This window comes from Artemia franciscana, chromosome 5 (genome assembly GCF_032884065.1).
Source record: "Artemia franciscana chromosome 5, ASM3288406v1, whole genome shotgun sequence".
Classification (NCBI taxonomy): domain Eukaryota; kingdom Metazoa; phylum Arthropoda; class Branchiopoda; order Anostraca; family Artemiidae; genus Artemia; species Artemia franciscana.
In genome coordinates, this window is record NC_088867.1 from 34,241,507 (window position 1) to 34,258,221 (window position 16,715).

The 16,715-nt window shown below is 36.0% G+C and overlaps 1 protein-coding gene across 4 annotated transcripts in view; it reads right to left on the minus strand.

The window, feature by feature from the left end:
* The window catches only part of LOC136027313 (protein toll-like), a 37,613-nt gene that overhangs the window by 14,067 nt on the left and 6,831 nt on the right, over nucleotides 1-16,715 (minus strand). For all 4 annotated transcript variants that reach the window (XM_065704431.1, XM_065704433.1, XM_065704432.1 and 1 more), the window contains 3 exons: nucleotides 5,222-7,801; nucleotides 1,606-1,769; nucleotides 89-346 (listed from right to left, as the gene is read on the minus strand). In XM_065704431.1, the coding sequence (XP_065560503.1) occupies nucleotides 89-346; nucleotides 1,606-1,769; nucleotides 5,222-7,801 (3,002 nt within the window). The remainder of the gene's footprint in view (nucleotides 1-88; nucleotides 347-1,605; nucleotides 1,770-5,221; nucleotides 7,802-16,715) is intronic.

Sequence of the window (16,715 nt, forward strand, 5' to 3'; positions counted from 1 at the left end):
CTAATTTGCAAAATATTTTCTTCCTACGAATTTCCTTATCGGACTGTGACTCCATTGAAAAGTATACATAATTAGCTGATTGGCCTACCTATTTGGACTCTTGCTTTTATCTGACTTTTCCTTCTTTCCATGAGGCATGGCGTAAAGCAGCTTGTTCCAAAACCACTGATCATCGGAACGAAGGTAAGTATTCGTAGAGATGTATGCCCTCAACTCTTTAGGAAGGTCTATCAGTGGAGGAAGATTGCCAACGACAATTAAGATAAGCCGCCTTGTATTTTCTTCAACAGCATGTTGATACGCTGTTTGGAACTCTGATAGACACCAACTGCTTTTTAAGTAGTTACTGAAAATAAGAAGGAAGTATTTTTTTACGTTATCAAAATCACAAATGAATCTTTTGTTCCCATAACCCTCAAGAATACCCATACCCTTTTGAATTTGAGATGGAACATTTCTCTCTGATTATGAACTAATTTTGTTGGCTACATTTTTTATTCTAGCAAATAAAAGAATCCAATTCTTTCATAAAGAAGTCCTGAGGTTCGATTCTTCAAAGGTTGCTCGGGTACAATTGACCTTTGACTCTACAACTGACTCTACAAGTTTGTTTTGACTGGAGGGGGGGGGGTATAGTTCCGTCTTTGAGAGAATTTTTCCAATCTCTGATTTTTTTTTGGATAGCAGATATACTAGCCTACATTTGATGCCCTTGGTCCAAATAATTGTGCAGAGACTTCAAAGGGATTCGGTACGTCATGCTATTCAGCTTTGAATCAATCGAGCTATAAGACTAAATGGATTAACGGAATATAAAATGACAATTGTTAGAACAAAAGTGCATATATTATATGACAACCACAAAACTTGAGAAATAACTAACCTGAATAGTTTAACGTAAAGTCAAAGAGATGATTTAGTAGAACTGAACATTTTAAGGTCTAAGCATGAGAAAAGCAGATAGTTTTTGCATTATGCTTGCTATGTAAACAATGTAAAAAGCAAACAGTTTATATAGTACCGCTTCTGATGTGATGAAAAAAGAAGGTATTGACGCACCTCGAGTTCTTACAGAAAAAACTTCTAAATAAACAACGTTCCATAAATAGCTGAATGTTATGGTGACAATGGTCAAGTATGATTTTAATACGTGGGCGCTCCAAAAGACGGAGGATATTTTAGAGGTTTTCCAGAGGAATTGTCAATGGATTCTTCTGGACACCCGTCTGACTGACCATATTACAGACAGTGAACTATACAGAAAATATGAGTCTATCCTTCTTCCTAGAGCTATAATGAGAGAAAGGTTGAGATAGATAGGACAAGTTCTGCGAATGAAGGATGACATATTGCCAAAGATCATCCTTTTTGGCCAAGCATCTATGGCCATAAAAAGTAGGCCATTCCCAAATGGAGTAGGAGGAGGTCATAACAAGGATTTTAAGGGGACACTAAAACTTCTTGGGAGGGTGTAAGAAGGGAGGCTTTGAATAAATTGTGATGGACGAGCGTGCGTAGCTGTGTTGACCTCAGACAGCTTGGTACAGCAGTGAGTTGTTAGTAGTAGTAGTAGCATAAACAAATTATAAATAAAAGTAGTCTTACTTTGTAAGTAGAACAATTGTTCGTCTTGAATTACCAACAGATTCAAAAATATTATCAGTTATAAATTCCCCAGCAGGCCAGTCTCGAGTGTGTAAACATAATTTGAATTTGGGCTCTGAATTTTCAAGCTTTGGAACCAGTTCACGTATTACGAATTCTTCATCCTAAAGATATGCAATAGAAATTAAAGGTAAAATTGTAACAGATTAATTATGTCAATTTTCTTTAGAAAAAAAAAAAAAACAATTGACAAATTAGCACAGAAATAAAAAAGAGTGAGACATTTACCAATGGTTGAATTTCAATAGACCAATTTTTACCTATCTTATGTATTCTTAAATTTAAGATTATTTATTATGAAATCCATTAAAAGACTTTTCCACTTTGCTCAAGTATTCATAAATAACAATAACATAAATGTTTCTACAGCAACAATGCCCAGTGTCTTCAGTTGTTTATTGGAAATGTCAGACCAATTGGTATGGGAATAAAAAAGAGTTAGATATTTATCAATGGTTGAATTTCAATAGACCAGTGTTTACCTATCTTATATATTCTTAAATTTAAAATTATTTATTCTGAAATCCATTACGACTTTTCTACTTTGCCAAAGTAATCATAACTAACAATAACACAATTGTTAGTACTGCAACAATAGCCCAATGCTGTCAGTTATTTATCGGAAATATTCTTTAAAGGGTAAAATTTATTATAATATAAGCTCATATATAAGCTTAGATACATTATTTCAACCTTCTCGAGTTCAGCTGTTAAGAACAAGTTTGACAATTTTTGTCCTAAAAAATTAAAGATTATTATTTTCGTGTAGATCATTAATGATAGTCCTAAGACTGGTTTCGTAAATACAAGCTGACAAGTAAAAAAAAAATTCAAGAAAACATTTTTGAACTGTTATGATCAACCATTTCCCAATTAATTAGAACCAGCAGTTAACATCTTCAAGAAGAAGACAATCTGATCATCCTTGGATTACCCATACCAATCACAATAGCTGTTTCACAGGCAAAGCTAATAGATGAAAAGACCTTCAGGTCGGTTTGCATACCTCGCTGCATAGAAGAAAAAATATATAAGAAAAGGTTTGACAGACCCTTAAAATGTTGTTTTTTAAAAATCTGAGTCTTTCGGCATTTCTTATTCATTCTTGATCAAATGATTCAGATTATTGTAATTCAACTCTGCACATTCTTAGACTCGCAACACAAGTCTCACATGTATAATGGTCTTCAAAATGGTCTTCAATCTTTAAGTGGTCTTCAAAGTTTTTGCAAACTCTCTACCTTTGAGGTAAAATCAGATAAAAAAGAGGCTAAGAGCAAAGATGTTGGATACACCCATTCAAATTCGGTCTTTAAACTGATCACACAAGCTCTAAAGACCCTTTTCAGTCATTATAAGAACAGTTTTGAGCGGTAGGAATTCATTTTGTCTTCCTAGAATCAAAAATATACCATAAGCAAACAATACTAGCCTTCGCCAGTTAGTCTCATAGAGTTTGTCAAAGGACTAACTCTGCTTGCACGCAAAAATTGCTAGATACTGCAGAATTAAGATTTCCAGCAGTAAAATTTCTAGGGCGTCCTAGGTGGTTTGGACAGTTACTTTACGAAAGAGTAGACAGAGGGAGTTTACACAAGGCCGGCCCTTGGGGTGGGGTGGGGGGTGTCAGGGGATTTTTTATAAGATGAAACCACATGCATAATGACTCACGTGCATAATGGCTTCCTTCAATCTTTAAGTGGTCAGGGGATTTTTTATAAGATGAAACAACATTTTATACGATAAAAAAACCCATTTCAGGCAAATAATTTTCATTCTTTGTCAGCAGGATGGAGGATGCTTAGACTCAATCTCAGGGGGATTGACCTTTCCTCCTGTTTGTAAGTATAATGACAACTGTTAAACACAGTTGCTATAAGTGATGAACCTTTGAATGGTTTACCAATCGTTATTGTCAAGCATCATAGTTCACAACCGCGCTTACATTTAATGTGTAAGATAATTTCACTTAAACAGTGAAATTATCTACATTAAATAGCCAGAAAAATAGCTAAGGAAATAGATTGGTTCTAAGCAAATAATTTTCTTCAAAACCTCTTCCTTTTAGTGAATAGCTTTGACCCGGCGCTCAGACTCTCAGTCCCACTTATTGCCAGCTCCCCTTAATTTACATCTTTGTTGTATGATTGTCTTCAATTAATAAAGTCAGAATTTTTTTTTTTGCGACAACTCAAATTTGGGACAAGCATTTTTTGGAAACTTCTAACATCTGCTAGAAACGACCAAGTTTGTTTGCCATAGATTAGTCATTCCTAAAGGGAGCGAATTCTCCAATTAACTCATTCTAGGTTGAACTGTATACTAATGTCAATTAATTAACCAGTAATTTGGTTTAACTAGTAATTACCTGAAAGCATTTTCGAGTTGAGAGGATATAACAAGTTGGTAAAGGTAGGTATTTTAAATTTAACGCAAAAAGTGAGAGGTTGAGGGGGCGGCAGTCCCCCTGAGATAGAACACAGCTGCTGCTAGTTTTAAGTCTTATCTCAAATCATTGTCTAGATTCTTTTCTCTGTCTGCTCTGCTGCGTGTGAAATGTTTTTCATTTGGCTGGTTCCCCAAATCTGAAAGATGCCAGGAAAGATTATTTTGAAGTTGAAAAAGGTAATATGTGGAGTATTCTATCCCTCACACGATTTATGACGCAGAAGATTTTTTTCGTTGTGCGGGTTGATGCCATAGTTTTAAAGATCTCAGTTAAAATCGCAAGAGGAGTGTATAAAGTTTATTCAGAGAAAAATTTACACCTTGTTTTTTTTTAGGTTACCCTACCTCTACTCTCTTCTTGGTAACAAGCCGTGATTTTTAGCTCAGGATCGTCCGACGCAGACGTGGAGGTCAACTGCAGCTGCCCTATACGCCACTGGGCGTCAGAGCAACTAAGACGCAACCCTGACTTCCACTATCCACTGAGTTGGTTATTGTCAAAAGCAGACTTAATCCGAGGTTGTTTGGTAGCTAGTTAGTTATAGAGCTTTGCTTAGAATGTAGCTGCATGTAAATTATTCCTTTTTCAGATTCTTAATAGAAACCTTCTGATAGCCTAGACAAGAGACATTGAGTCTCGCTATTTACAGCTAAATAATAATAAACACTGAATAATTTATTTTACTTACAGTATTGGCTTATTAGTTAGTTTTTTTCTTATTATCATTAATCTTTTATTTCAGTAAAGAAAAAGAAGCAAATATTGTATAATTCCGTTTATCATAATTTCATAATGATGTAGTTCTGTTGTTTTCTTTGTTCTGTTTCATATGGGTTGATTTTATATGTTTTCTTTTTTGTAGCAGTTGCACGGCATATATGCTCTTGGCAAATAAATTGTTATTGTTGTTATACATATTTTGAAATGCCGAACATACGTCAATGACTAAAAAAAAGTACGCAGCTTCCCATGGAAATTCTAGTGTATACTTAGAAAACACATGTTTTTGCCAGAATACTCATGTTTGTGGCTGTTTTTTTTTGCCTTCCACTTTTAAAAATCAAAATCTATATAAGAAGATAAAAAATTCTATAAGCATTTTCGTACCTCATTTGCAAAACTGACAAACGCATCATATTTCTTGTCTTTATCTACTTCTTCCTCTGAAACCCATGACAGGAACCATCCTTTCGAATAGAGCCATGCTTTGACAACTCTTTGGTTTTTGTAGTAAAAAATCAACAAGAAAGAGATAATAGTCACAAAAATGACTGCTGAAACACTGACACCAACGACCAAAGGTATTGGAATTGTTGGGCAAAATTCATCTGCAGTTACTTTTATGAGACTTCGATTTAGGTTAATGCATCGGACATCTCCAAGATCTAAAATGCTGTGAAAATTCGGTAATAGATCGAGCAAGTGAATATTTTCACAACGACATTTCCAAGGGTTCCCTGCTAAACTTACATTTAAATCACTGCTGTTCATTGCGTTAAGTAATACAGACAGAGTCTGAGGTTCAAGCGTTTCAATATTATTATTATCTATTTGCAATTTCCCAAGACCACTAGGAAGTCTTTGGACTTCAAAAAAATCCAATGCATTATTAGACAAATTCACAGCAGACAGGTTTTCAAATAATGGATCACTAAGCTGTTGAGCATCCTGAACTAAATTATTCCCAAGATTGAGTTCGGTTTTAACAAAACCACTAACCTTAGGCAATTCATCCGGTAGTCTCGTTAAATTGGCATTCTCACAATTGATAATGAGTGACCTGTCCGCTGGTCGGACAAAACAAGTACAATGATCAATGCAAAACGGAACACGACAGACAAGAAGGTAGCGATCAACCTCAGTAATTGGAAAGCCTGCTGTACCCTCTGGCCTAAAACAATATGCACCATCAGTTTTTAAATCTATGGCATGGGTTACATTTCTCATTTCCTTTTTGATATAGCGAATTACATCAAACATGGCACAATCACACATAAATGGGTTTTCACCAACTTGGACTCTAATCTTCTTTCTTCTGCTAGTACTTGCATGGGGTGCACTTTGGAAGTTTAACGTTTCTATTAAATTTCGAGTCAAATCTATCTCTAGGTGAATATTAGAGTCAGTTTGGAAGAGCAATTCAGTAAATTCTACCGAACGTAATTGATTATTTGACAAATCAAGTTTTTGTAAAACCAGAAAATTTTGCCAACCAAACGGTATTTCTTCAATGGCATTGTGCGAGACATTCAGGACTTTTAGACTCCTAGTTAAAGGTTCAAAGAGCTGTGTACCAATACCATAGTCAAAAAATATTGAATCTCCTGGACTCGAGAAAGTTAAATTATTTTTTGATATATCCAGCTCCTCTAGAAGCCTGGTTTGAGAAAAAACATCTGGGTCAATATTGTGCAACTGATTATTTGCAAGGTTCAAATTCTTCAGTCTGACAAGTCCATTAAATACACCATCTTTCAGAGAAGAAATTTTATTTCTACTTAAATCTAAAAACAAAAGATTTTTATTGTGCTTGAAGACTCCAACTGGAAGCTGAGTCAAATGATTTGCAGACAGATCTAATACTTCGAGATTCACCAAGTCTTTAAAAATATTCCCACTGAGATTACTGAGTTTATTCCGATCAAGATCAAGTAGAACGAGCGAACGTAAATTTCTGAATGAATCCGGTTTCAAATCTTCAATGGAGCATAAGTCAAGCTCAAGCTTGATTAAGCTCGTTAAATCCTGGAGCAAATTTTCAGGCAAGGATGTTATATTTTTATTCCCACTCAAAGTTAGCCAAGTTAAATTTCTTGTATTAGAGAATGTTGTTGGTGGAAGATAAGATAAACTATTTCCTGCTAAACTAACATTTTGCAGTTCAGGTGTATGAAGAAATACGTCTTTATCAATATTCGCAAGGCGATTAAAGCTAATTTCCAAAACACGGAGTTTTGCTAGTCCTTCAAACTCATTTGTTATTGATTCGATGTTATTGTTTTGAAGATTCAATTGTTTCAAGTTTTTTAGACCATAGAATATTTCTTGAGGTAGTTCGACAATATCATTACCACCAAGTTCAATAAATTTTAAGTTTGGAGTATAGCTGAAAAACCGAGGACTTAGACTAAGCCTGTTCCTCATAAGATCAATGCTAGTCAGGTTCGACATATCTTGGAGAAAATCATCAGATAGTACGGTAAAATTGTTATTATCCATCTCAAGTTTGTTTACAAATCGTAGGCCTTTCAGTAAATCAGACGTGAAATTTCCTTCCATATCCAGCCAGCTCTGGTATGCAAAACTACTAAAACTGCGAATGCCCATTGTGTTAGTAACATCAATGAAACTGGAATTTGGAGGTGGACAAAACCTAAATCTCAGGTATTCAATCCTCTCACTGAACTGAAGCTCACTCAAATATTCATAGTTTTCAACATCCCAATATCCATCTTCATTTCTATTACAGTCTATAAGTAAATGACTCGGAGGGATGTACGTAATTGTAAGCACTGTTTCTAAAGTAGTGCCTTTGCGGCGACACGAGAGCTCAAATTTCTCTCCAGTGGTTGCATCTTCAATACAGTCACAGTTTGGAGACTGCTTTATTCTACATTCGAAACAAAAAACAGCTTGTATAATTGCAAATGATAAGAAGGATAGAAAAAGCTTGTGAGTCATCATCATCTGAAAAGAAAAAGGAACATATAAGCAACAGATGAAAAGAGAAATTTCATACAGACCAGACCAAGAATCACAAGAGCATGGATAGGGGGCATACAGTCCCACCAACTTATTTAGAGAGGGGAGGAAAGATAGACACGTGTAAATCCAAGGGTGTTTGCAGAATGGGGTCAGGACTCTATCCTTATATTAAGTTTCAAGCTATTAAGAAAAAATACTTTTTTGTCCTTTTGGGCGAACCCACAGTAAAAGGTTTTTAGCCCTTTTCTGGCTCCATTTTCAGAAGTACCTTGTCCCCAAAGAACTTATTTGAACATTAGCTCCCTCTTCACTCGCGGAATTACGGCTGTAACCTTTAAACTGATCAATAACAAAAGCATTCTGACCATTTGTGGACCCCTGCAGGCCTCCTCCCAGCAGAATTAGTGAGCCTCTTGGTTCAAAAAACGATCCCTGAGAATTTCTAAACACTCATTAGTATAAGATCAATCAAACCCTGTTTGTTCTACTATAAAATGAGCCTGCAAGCAATTTCCATAATAAAAGGCCTTGGCCCCACGGGTTGAGAGAGCCATGATATCCGCAGAGACACATTTGTTGGACCTTTCAAATATTATAAGAAAAAAGAACTATCTCAAAATTTTTATCGGATATCTTGCTGGCAGATGTAAAATTTCAATACCTGGATTTTATCATGCGAAAATTTGGAAAATTCGTTGAAAAATAGTGAAAAATACGGTAGGATCAAGGAAAGCTGGAAAGCAAGATATTGAGCTAGAGTTTATTATGTATAAAGATTCTTTGTTTTGTTCACACAACAACTAAGGAGCTTGGTGAAGATCTAATTTTTATATCTCTGTCTTACCCAAAGTCAATGACCACAAGAATTCCAACATGAAAGAAAATTTCCAGACATTTATAAATAAAACTTCTGGATTTTAATCCTAGTACCACATTGCTATATTCAATCTACAGTCAGTAACGAAGTGGAATGAACATCTACAGTCAGTAACAGCAGGAGAATGTTGCTTTGTCTTCAGATACTGAGAAAGCTTAATTTTGGTGTGCTTTGGACTTCTGTTTGTGACAAACATATTCAGAAAACTTGATTCACTCGCATATATTAGACCTTTTGGTTGTGAAGAACAACTACATGGCCGTAAATAAATACCAAGCAAATTTCAATTTAGAAAAGAAAAGTATATCTAATATATAAGTATATAATCAATGACACTTAAATTTTACACGATTAAATTAACCCTGATGGCAATTACAATATTTTATTTTTTGGTGACTCATAGCCTACAGTGATGCTACCCTAAACCTAGATGTATTATTTTTTTCCACTGACCCAAGTTGCAAGTTTCTGTATATAGAATCCTTTTTAGTACAAAACAAGGCATCCAGTTCTAAGCAGTATTAAATTCAAATCAAACAGTTTGTGTTAAAAAACTTTAAGTAAGGAGCGAAACGGCTTAACAGTACCCGAAACTCTAAAAAAACAGTAGATACATCAAAAGAATCGGCTTATTATGCTGATTCCAAATATATAAGATTCATCAAGTTTAATGCTTCTTGTCAAAAGTTACGAGCATGAGAAAATTTGCCTGATTTTTGAAAAAGGGGGAAACACCCCTTAAAGTTAAAGAAATCATATTCAGCGTACCAGAGAACCCTACTATAGAAGTTTCAAGCTCCAATATACATAAATGTGGAATGTCACTATTTTGTCAGAAGACAGATCATGGATGCGTGTTTATTTATTTTTTTCTCAATGGTGATTGTATTGAATAATATCCTAGAAGATCGCAAGAGGGTGTATTGGAGTGGAGATTAAAAGTTCTAGTGCACTTTTTAAGCCAACAAAAAAAATGGAGGCAACTGGGCTCCCTCCCACACCCATTTTTTCCCCAAAGTTATCTGACCAAATTTTGAGACAACCATCTTGTTCAGTATTGTTGATAGATCAAATAGATATGTCTTTAGGTGTAAAATAACCCCCCACAGTCCATGGGGAGAGGTCCGTAAGCTATGAAGTTTAGAAATTGTATACTTATAGTAATTTTTTATGTGGAAGTATGAAGGCATTTTTCAGGGGGGGGGGGTTCTGAGTGGGATGCATTTCCATAGGGAGAATCTTTCCTGGGGAAAAAAAATTTCTGGGGGTGAATTTTCCAGGGGAAATTTTACATTGGGGAGATTTGACAGAATTACTATACGAAATTCCTTTTAAACGTCTTGCATTTTCTTTGCCAATTTTTCTTTATGTGGAAATGATCTGGTGGATTTACCCGAGTCTATTTTTGGCGCGTTTTGATTTCTGGGAATTAATTTCCAGGGAAAGGGGCATTTCTAGAGTTATCAAGAAACCGGTTAGAGATTAAACTCTTATTCAAATGAAAGAATGCCAAGGAGAATTTTTCTGGCTGAATGGTCTGCAAGCAATTTTATGGGGAGGGGAATTTTCAGCAAGGATGGAACTGTCTGGAGGGAATCTGACAGGGGGGGGGGGCATTCTGAGATAAGAATAAGTTAAGCTGGAAGAGCAAATTCTGCAGATAGAGGACAGACTGTGAAAATTCTTGCCTGTGTTTCAGCATCTAGAAACCCAATTCCAACATTACTGGCCTTCTGAAGGAAAGAGATAACAACAAGGATGACTTTAAGGACCCCATCTGATACTGTTACTTGCGTTAGTGACAGCAAGGGGAAAACAACCTAAGTGTTCATTGTTTCATCACTTTGTCTCCGCTGTGCAGCCAAGCAAAGCCCCAGCTACTTATTATGGATAATCACAAATCTCAATTATCAGTTGAAGCCATCCAGGTAGCAAAAGATAGCCATGTGATCATGCTAACCTTGCCTCCACATATGTCACAAATCCAACCACTTGATTTTGGGGTCTTCTACACTCTGAAATCCCATTATGACAAAGCTCCAGCTTCTCAGTACAAAATCCCACAGTTTCTTCGCTTTGCTTATCCCCTTTCATTCACCTAGCCCCATCAAACATGAGAGCAGGCTTTAAGTAACAGGTGTTTGCCCATGTAGTGACAACATCTTTGTCAATGATGACTTTTTGCCATCAGCTGTAACTCACCAACCATTGGGAGACCCTGCATTTGAGGCAAGAGATGAAGATCCAGCCAAGAGCCAAGCCTGAGCCCATAGACTTCATCAAATCCAGAAGAAATGGGAGGTGTAGCATCTCAACACAACCACAAGTCACCTACACATCTATCCAGACAGTTTCATCTGTAATGATAAGACCATATCCAAAAGGTTGTCTGAGAAAAGTCACATCAAGAGGTCAACCAAAAGGAGTCTGCAGAATACTGGTGGATACTCCAGAAAAAAAAGACTGAGAAGCAGGCTAAGCTTTAAAAAGCTAAGCTTGTGAAAGAGACTCTCACAAATCCTCATTTAAAATCCAAAAATCATATGAAATCACTCTTTATTGAAAGTGAAGACAGCTCAGAAGAGATTTTAGTCTTGGAAGATAATTCAGGATCCAATGAAACAGATCCAAAAGAAGGACCTTCAGCTCCTTTTTCTGCTTTAAATGTGGGCAACTTTATTTTAGTTCTTGAAAAAGAAAAGAAAAGAAAATGCCAAAGTAATGGTGAAATCATCTCAAAACTAGCAGAAGAACAAGAAGTAGAAGTTTGGTATTTCGTAAGACTTGCTAAGTACACAAATGCTAAATACAATTACTGGAATAATTTTACAAGCTGTCTTTCCAGAGAAACATGTGAGCCAATTACACATAAACTTATAAGCAACATCTGTGGAAAAAAATGTCCCCCAACCCACTCCAGTTTGAACTATTATATGATAATACCCATTATGACAATGATATTGAAAAGGCAAAATTATTTGCAACCACTCTTTCAAAAAAGCTAACATAAAAAAATAGAAGTATCACCACTCAAATATTGATAAATCCAATTTACCAGGCCCGCCCAGGATCAGAGTATAATAAACTGTCCATTCTCAATTATATAAACCTCAAGTATATAAACCATCCATTCTCAATACATGAACTGAACAATGCAATACACCATATTAGGACCAATGCTACAAGTAGCTATGATAATATACACCCTACATGGATAAAGAATCTTACCCCTTTGTACAAACAGGAACTCTTTAATTGCTATAACCATGCAAGGGCCTCATCCACATTCCCCAATGTTTGGAAATGTTCATCTCTATTACCAATCTTGAAGAAAAATAAACCTAAATATGACCCTGGGTCATACAGACCTATAATGATTACTCCTGAGCTGGGAAAAGTAATGGAGAAAATGATTTACCATGGGCTGCTATGGTTTGTTGAGAAGAATAATATGATACCTCATACTCAAACTGGCTTCAGGAAACACCACTCCTCAACAGATGCTTTTATATTGTTAACAAATACAATAAATGAATCCCTATCCAAAAATAAGGTCATAATTGCTGCATTCCTAGACTTTGAAGGGGCATAAGACAATGTTAAGCACCAGACTCTTTTAGTTAAATTTGCAAATCTTAGATTGCATTCTTATAAAATCTTTCATAGAAAATCAAAGTTTCATTGTTAGTGTAGGTTCAGCCTCCTCTCTCAAAACTACAATAGCCAAAGGTCTTCCATAGGGTGCACTCCTGAGCTGCCTCCTCTTATCCCTATTTCTCTTGGACATGAGCTTCCCAAACACCAATTTACAATTTGCTGATGATCTGGTATTATGGGCAACTGACAACACCTTTGAAATTGCACATTGAAAGTCTCAAAATCAGTCTTCCAATTCAAAAAGTTCTTTCGAAACTCTTATTCACCTATTGCACCCACCAAATCGAAAACAATCTCATTCCACAATAAGCGAAATAATCTTAATGCAAGGCTAACTCTAGATGGAATAATTATTCCAGTGGACAATTAAATCAATTGCCTAGGCCTCACACTTGACCAAAAACTCAATTTCCACCTTTACATCACAAACACAATGAAAAAATGCTATACAAAAATAACAATAATAAAAAGACTACTTGCAACACCTTGGGACTGTGATGAAAAAACATTGCTCCAATTTTATAAATCACACATAAGACCCCATATTGATTATGGCCTCATCGTTTATAGTGCTTGTGCAAAAACCCATACGGACAAAAATTGAAACAACACAAAATAATACAATCCATCTCATATTTGGTCTTGAGGAACCAACAGACATTAAGTTTCTGCTTACAGAGGGTGGACTATCAACATTAAACGAAAGAAGAAGATTTCTTTTAATTAATTATCTTACAAATATTGAAGCCATTAGCTCTCATACCCTGCATAACTGGTTAAGAAATCCATCTATGTATAGAGGCATCACAAATGATTAGGCCAATACCCAGAAGAAATTCCCAGTGCCAGTGAAATCTATTGCACCCTCATTCCCCCAAACCCTCCCATGGAGTTGATCAATCCCCATAATAAATACTTATTTCTCAAAGTGGACTAAAGAAATTACCCCTATTGCCTTTATACAGAAAAAAATTGCCAAGCTTAATACAATTACATATAAAAACCATTTCCAACTTTTTGTTGATGGGTCCAAAATGAATGAAAAAGTGGCAAGTGGAGCGTTTTTCTCTACCCATAATATTACTTTGGGCGAGAGATTGCATGACAATGCGTCTGTAATGTCTGCTGAACTAAACGCCATAATCATGGTATTAGAATACCTCACAAATATGAATTTATGATTGATAATTAACAAAATATTATAGTTCATTCTGACACTTTATCAAGCCTACAGCTGCTTTCTTCAGCTTCTCAGTATATGATGGACATAGACACATTTCATTGTCTTAGGATTATTGATAATCTTGCTTCAAGAGGAATAAGAGCTTATCTCCAGTATGTTCCAAGCCACTCAGGTATAATTGGTAACCATAAGGCAGATGAAATTGCAAAAAATGCTTTAAATATTAACCATCCAAGTGGGAGACCCATCCCCATTAGAGATAGTTACCACTGGAGACTACCAGGGGAACTGTCAAATAAGAATAATCCAATCCTATCGCCTTTCCCCAAGAAGCACCTTTCTAAGATTTATCATAGAATTCGGTCTGGCTCAAATGGGCTAAATTTTCAGGCGTTTTCATATGAGTTCCTAGTTCAAGTGGCGAAGTTCCCTCTTCACCCCTTTGCAGGTCTTGTACTTTTAAAAATGAAAAAATTGACCATTGCCTATGTGAATGTAATATGCTGATGTCTGCACAGTTTACTCTGCAATGTAAACTGTTAGAATGCTTCAAACAACAAAAAATCTCACTATCAGCCAAGAGTCTACCTGGCCATACCTGCACACAGAGCACAGAACTCAATGTCTATCCTCTTATAATTCAACTCCTAGTATCAAAAGATTTACTGCAAGAAATCTGAGCAGATTCAAGATAAATAAGAAAAAAAACTATTCAGTAGCTCTGTTCATCTCACAGAGTGAGTCAAAAGGAAAAGGGCTGAATAGTCTCGACTGAAAAGCCCGCATTTGCTGAAATAGAGGAAGAAAAATTGCTCCATCCTTGAAGTTTGTCCCTACTGATGCTTCCTACTGGTATAGTTTGACTGATGTCAAACTATTGCCAAATCCAAAGCTCTTACCAAATCCTGAGCCTTCAGGACTGACTACAAGACAAGCAGGACACTCTGCATTTCCTCTTGATCAATCAGAATTTGATGAACTGTAAATAAATGAACAGTGCTTTTCTTAATCCTTGTTTTACACATTTCTGCTTCTTTTTTTCTGTTTTTATAGTTTTATCACACCATTTCTATTAAATAGCTGAGTTCAGTATCAAGAAGACACTTTAGGGTTTGCCCCAAGCATGGTTACAAATTTTCCCATCTATAGAGCCCCATTCCATGCTTAAAACACAATAGAAGGTTGGGAAATAAATGCCTTTCCTTAAAAACTGAGTAAGGTCCAAGTTTCAAAACTTGGGTATAACTTTTTTAAGTAATGCAGAAGATGCAGAGAAAGTTCTGTTTCATCATTATGGGCAGCGCAATAGCGTTGCCTAAGTAGAGAGCAATGTGGGCACAATGTATTATTTAATTTATTAGATTTTAGATCAGGACACTTTGTATCAAAGGAGTTGTCATAGAAACTTTGAAAAGGGTTCATTCAATTGGAAATTGAAACGGCTAGTGCCCTTTTTAATAGTTGAAAGTGACTGGAGTCTGGAAATTTTGTCTTTGAGGATGACACCCCTCCTGCCACAGCCCTGAGGGCTAGGGTAAGTTATGCCCTGGGGGCATATACACTTTTTATGGAAAGAGTGGTCATATAAACTTTAGAGAGGGGCTCATTGGATTGGTAATCAGAAGTTCTAGTGCTCTTTTTAAGGTTCAAAGTGATCAGAGGGTATACACCCCCCCTACCCCACATGATATTTTCCCAAAATGCATCTGATAGAAATTTTGAGATGGCCATTTGTTGTCATAGAAACATAAAAAAAAGCCCACTTGATTGGAAACTAAGAGGGCCTTTTTTAATAGTCAAAAGTGACTGGAGGATAAGAAGCCCCCTCCCCCCGACAATGGCCAAAACTAATCAAAATTTTGTCTAATCAAAATTTTGGGATAGCCATTTTGTTTCCTTGTTATAAAAGAATGACATCCACTCAAAGCCTTTTGTTTTGTTTGGTTTACTCAGGTAAGCATGTTATTTCCACAGTTTTCTACTGGGAAATTCTATAATATAATGCCCTAAGATATGATCCCTAAGAGCTTCAAGATTACCAGACAGCCTAGACTAAAAATCTTCACCTTTTCCACTAAGACCTATGTGTGAGCGATTGGTAGTTTACATGAGGGCCTATACCTCTGAAGCTTCAGGGGTCATGTTGACCCAGGAGGAAGACTTATTAGACCTTCCAACATTTCCAAATAAAATGGCTATTTCAAAACTTGATTCAATATTGCAGGGGGGGGGGGGAGGGATGCACAATGACAAAATAACCATGACAGTGGGACTGGTTGTACTTTAAACACTTTTGGCACTTAAAACGCACATGAAACTTCAATTTCTAATTGAGTAAGGTCCATCTCAAATTTTCATGTCCACAGCTTTTGTACAAAATGGCCAAGGGGACAAATGATACATTCAAGACATGCAGCTCTTCACTAGGCCTATACAACAGCAGTATTGCAACAGTAGTAAGGCAATAACAATCTTGCCTGCTTTGACCCAGCTTTGAAGGATGCCATAATGAAAGTCCATGCATTTCAATATGAGCTCTCAGCACCTATTTTTTTGTAATTGTGGAATATATAGTTTTGTTTCCTGAACCTTATCTGGTAGAGTGTTTGCTTCAGCATTTAGATGCTTCTGGTTAAGAAGTATCATCATTGTGTTTATGGTGAACAAATTGGAGTTTTTTTTTTGTTTTTTAGCCATAGGCCACTTGAAAATATTACATCAAGCAGAGCCTCCAAAGCACTGCCCAAACTGTAAAAACTCGTGCCAAAAATACAACATTATGAGTAGACTGTTGACAAATGCACTTTCTTGCTTGTCTTTTCAAGAATAGGAAACTGAAATTTATGTATATGCCCTATATAAGACATTGCCAATTAATGACAGCAACCTTCTTGAAATAAAAGATGGATTTGAATACAAAGGAGAATAAAAAAAATGAGTGCCAAAACAAATAAAGGACTAGAATGTCAAGAATGACTTTTCAACTTTCAACAGTTTTATTACTACAACACCAGCTCTTTGCACAAAAGAGATCTAAAGCAAATAATTTGAAATCAATGTTTAGTATGTTTTTTTTTCTTGTACTAAGCTTTCAATTCAGCAGCAATTTTTAGGCAATACACTTGAAACAAGCCTTCTGGAGAATGTTCTATAGATTGCACGTGAATGTGAACACAATG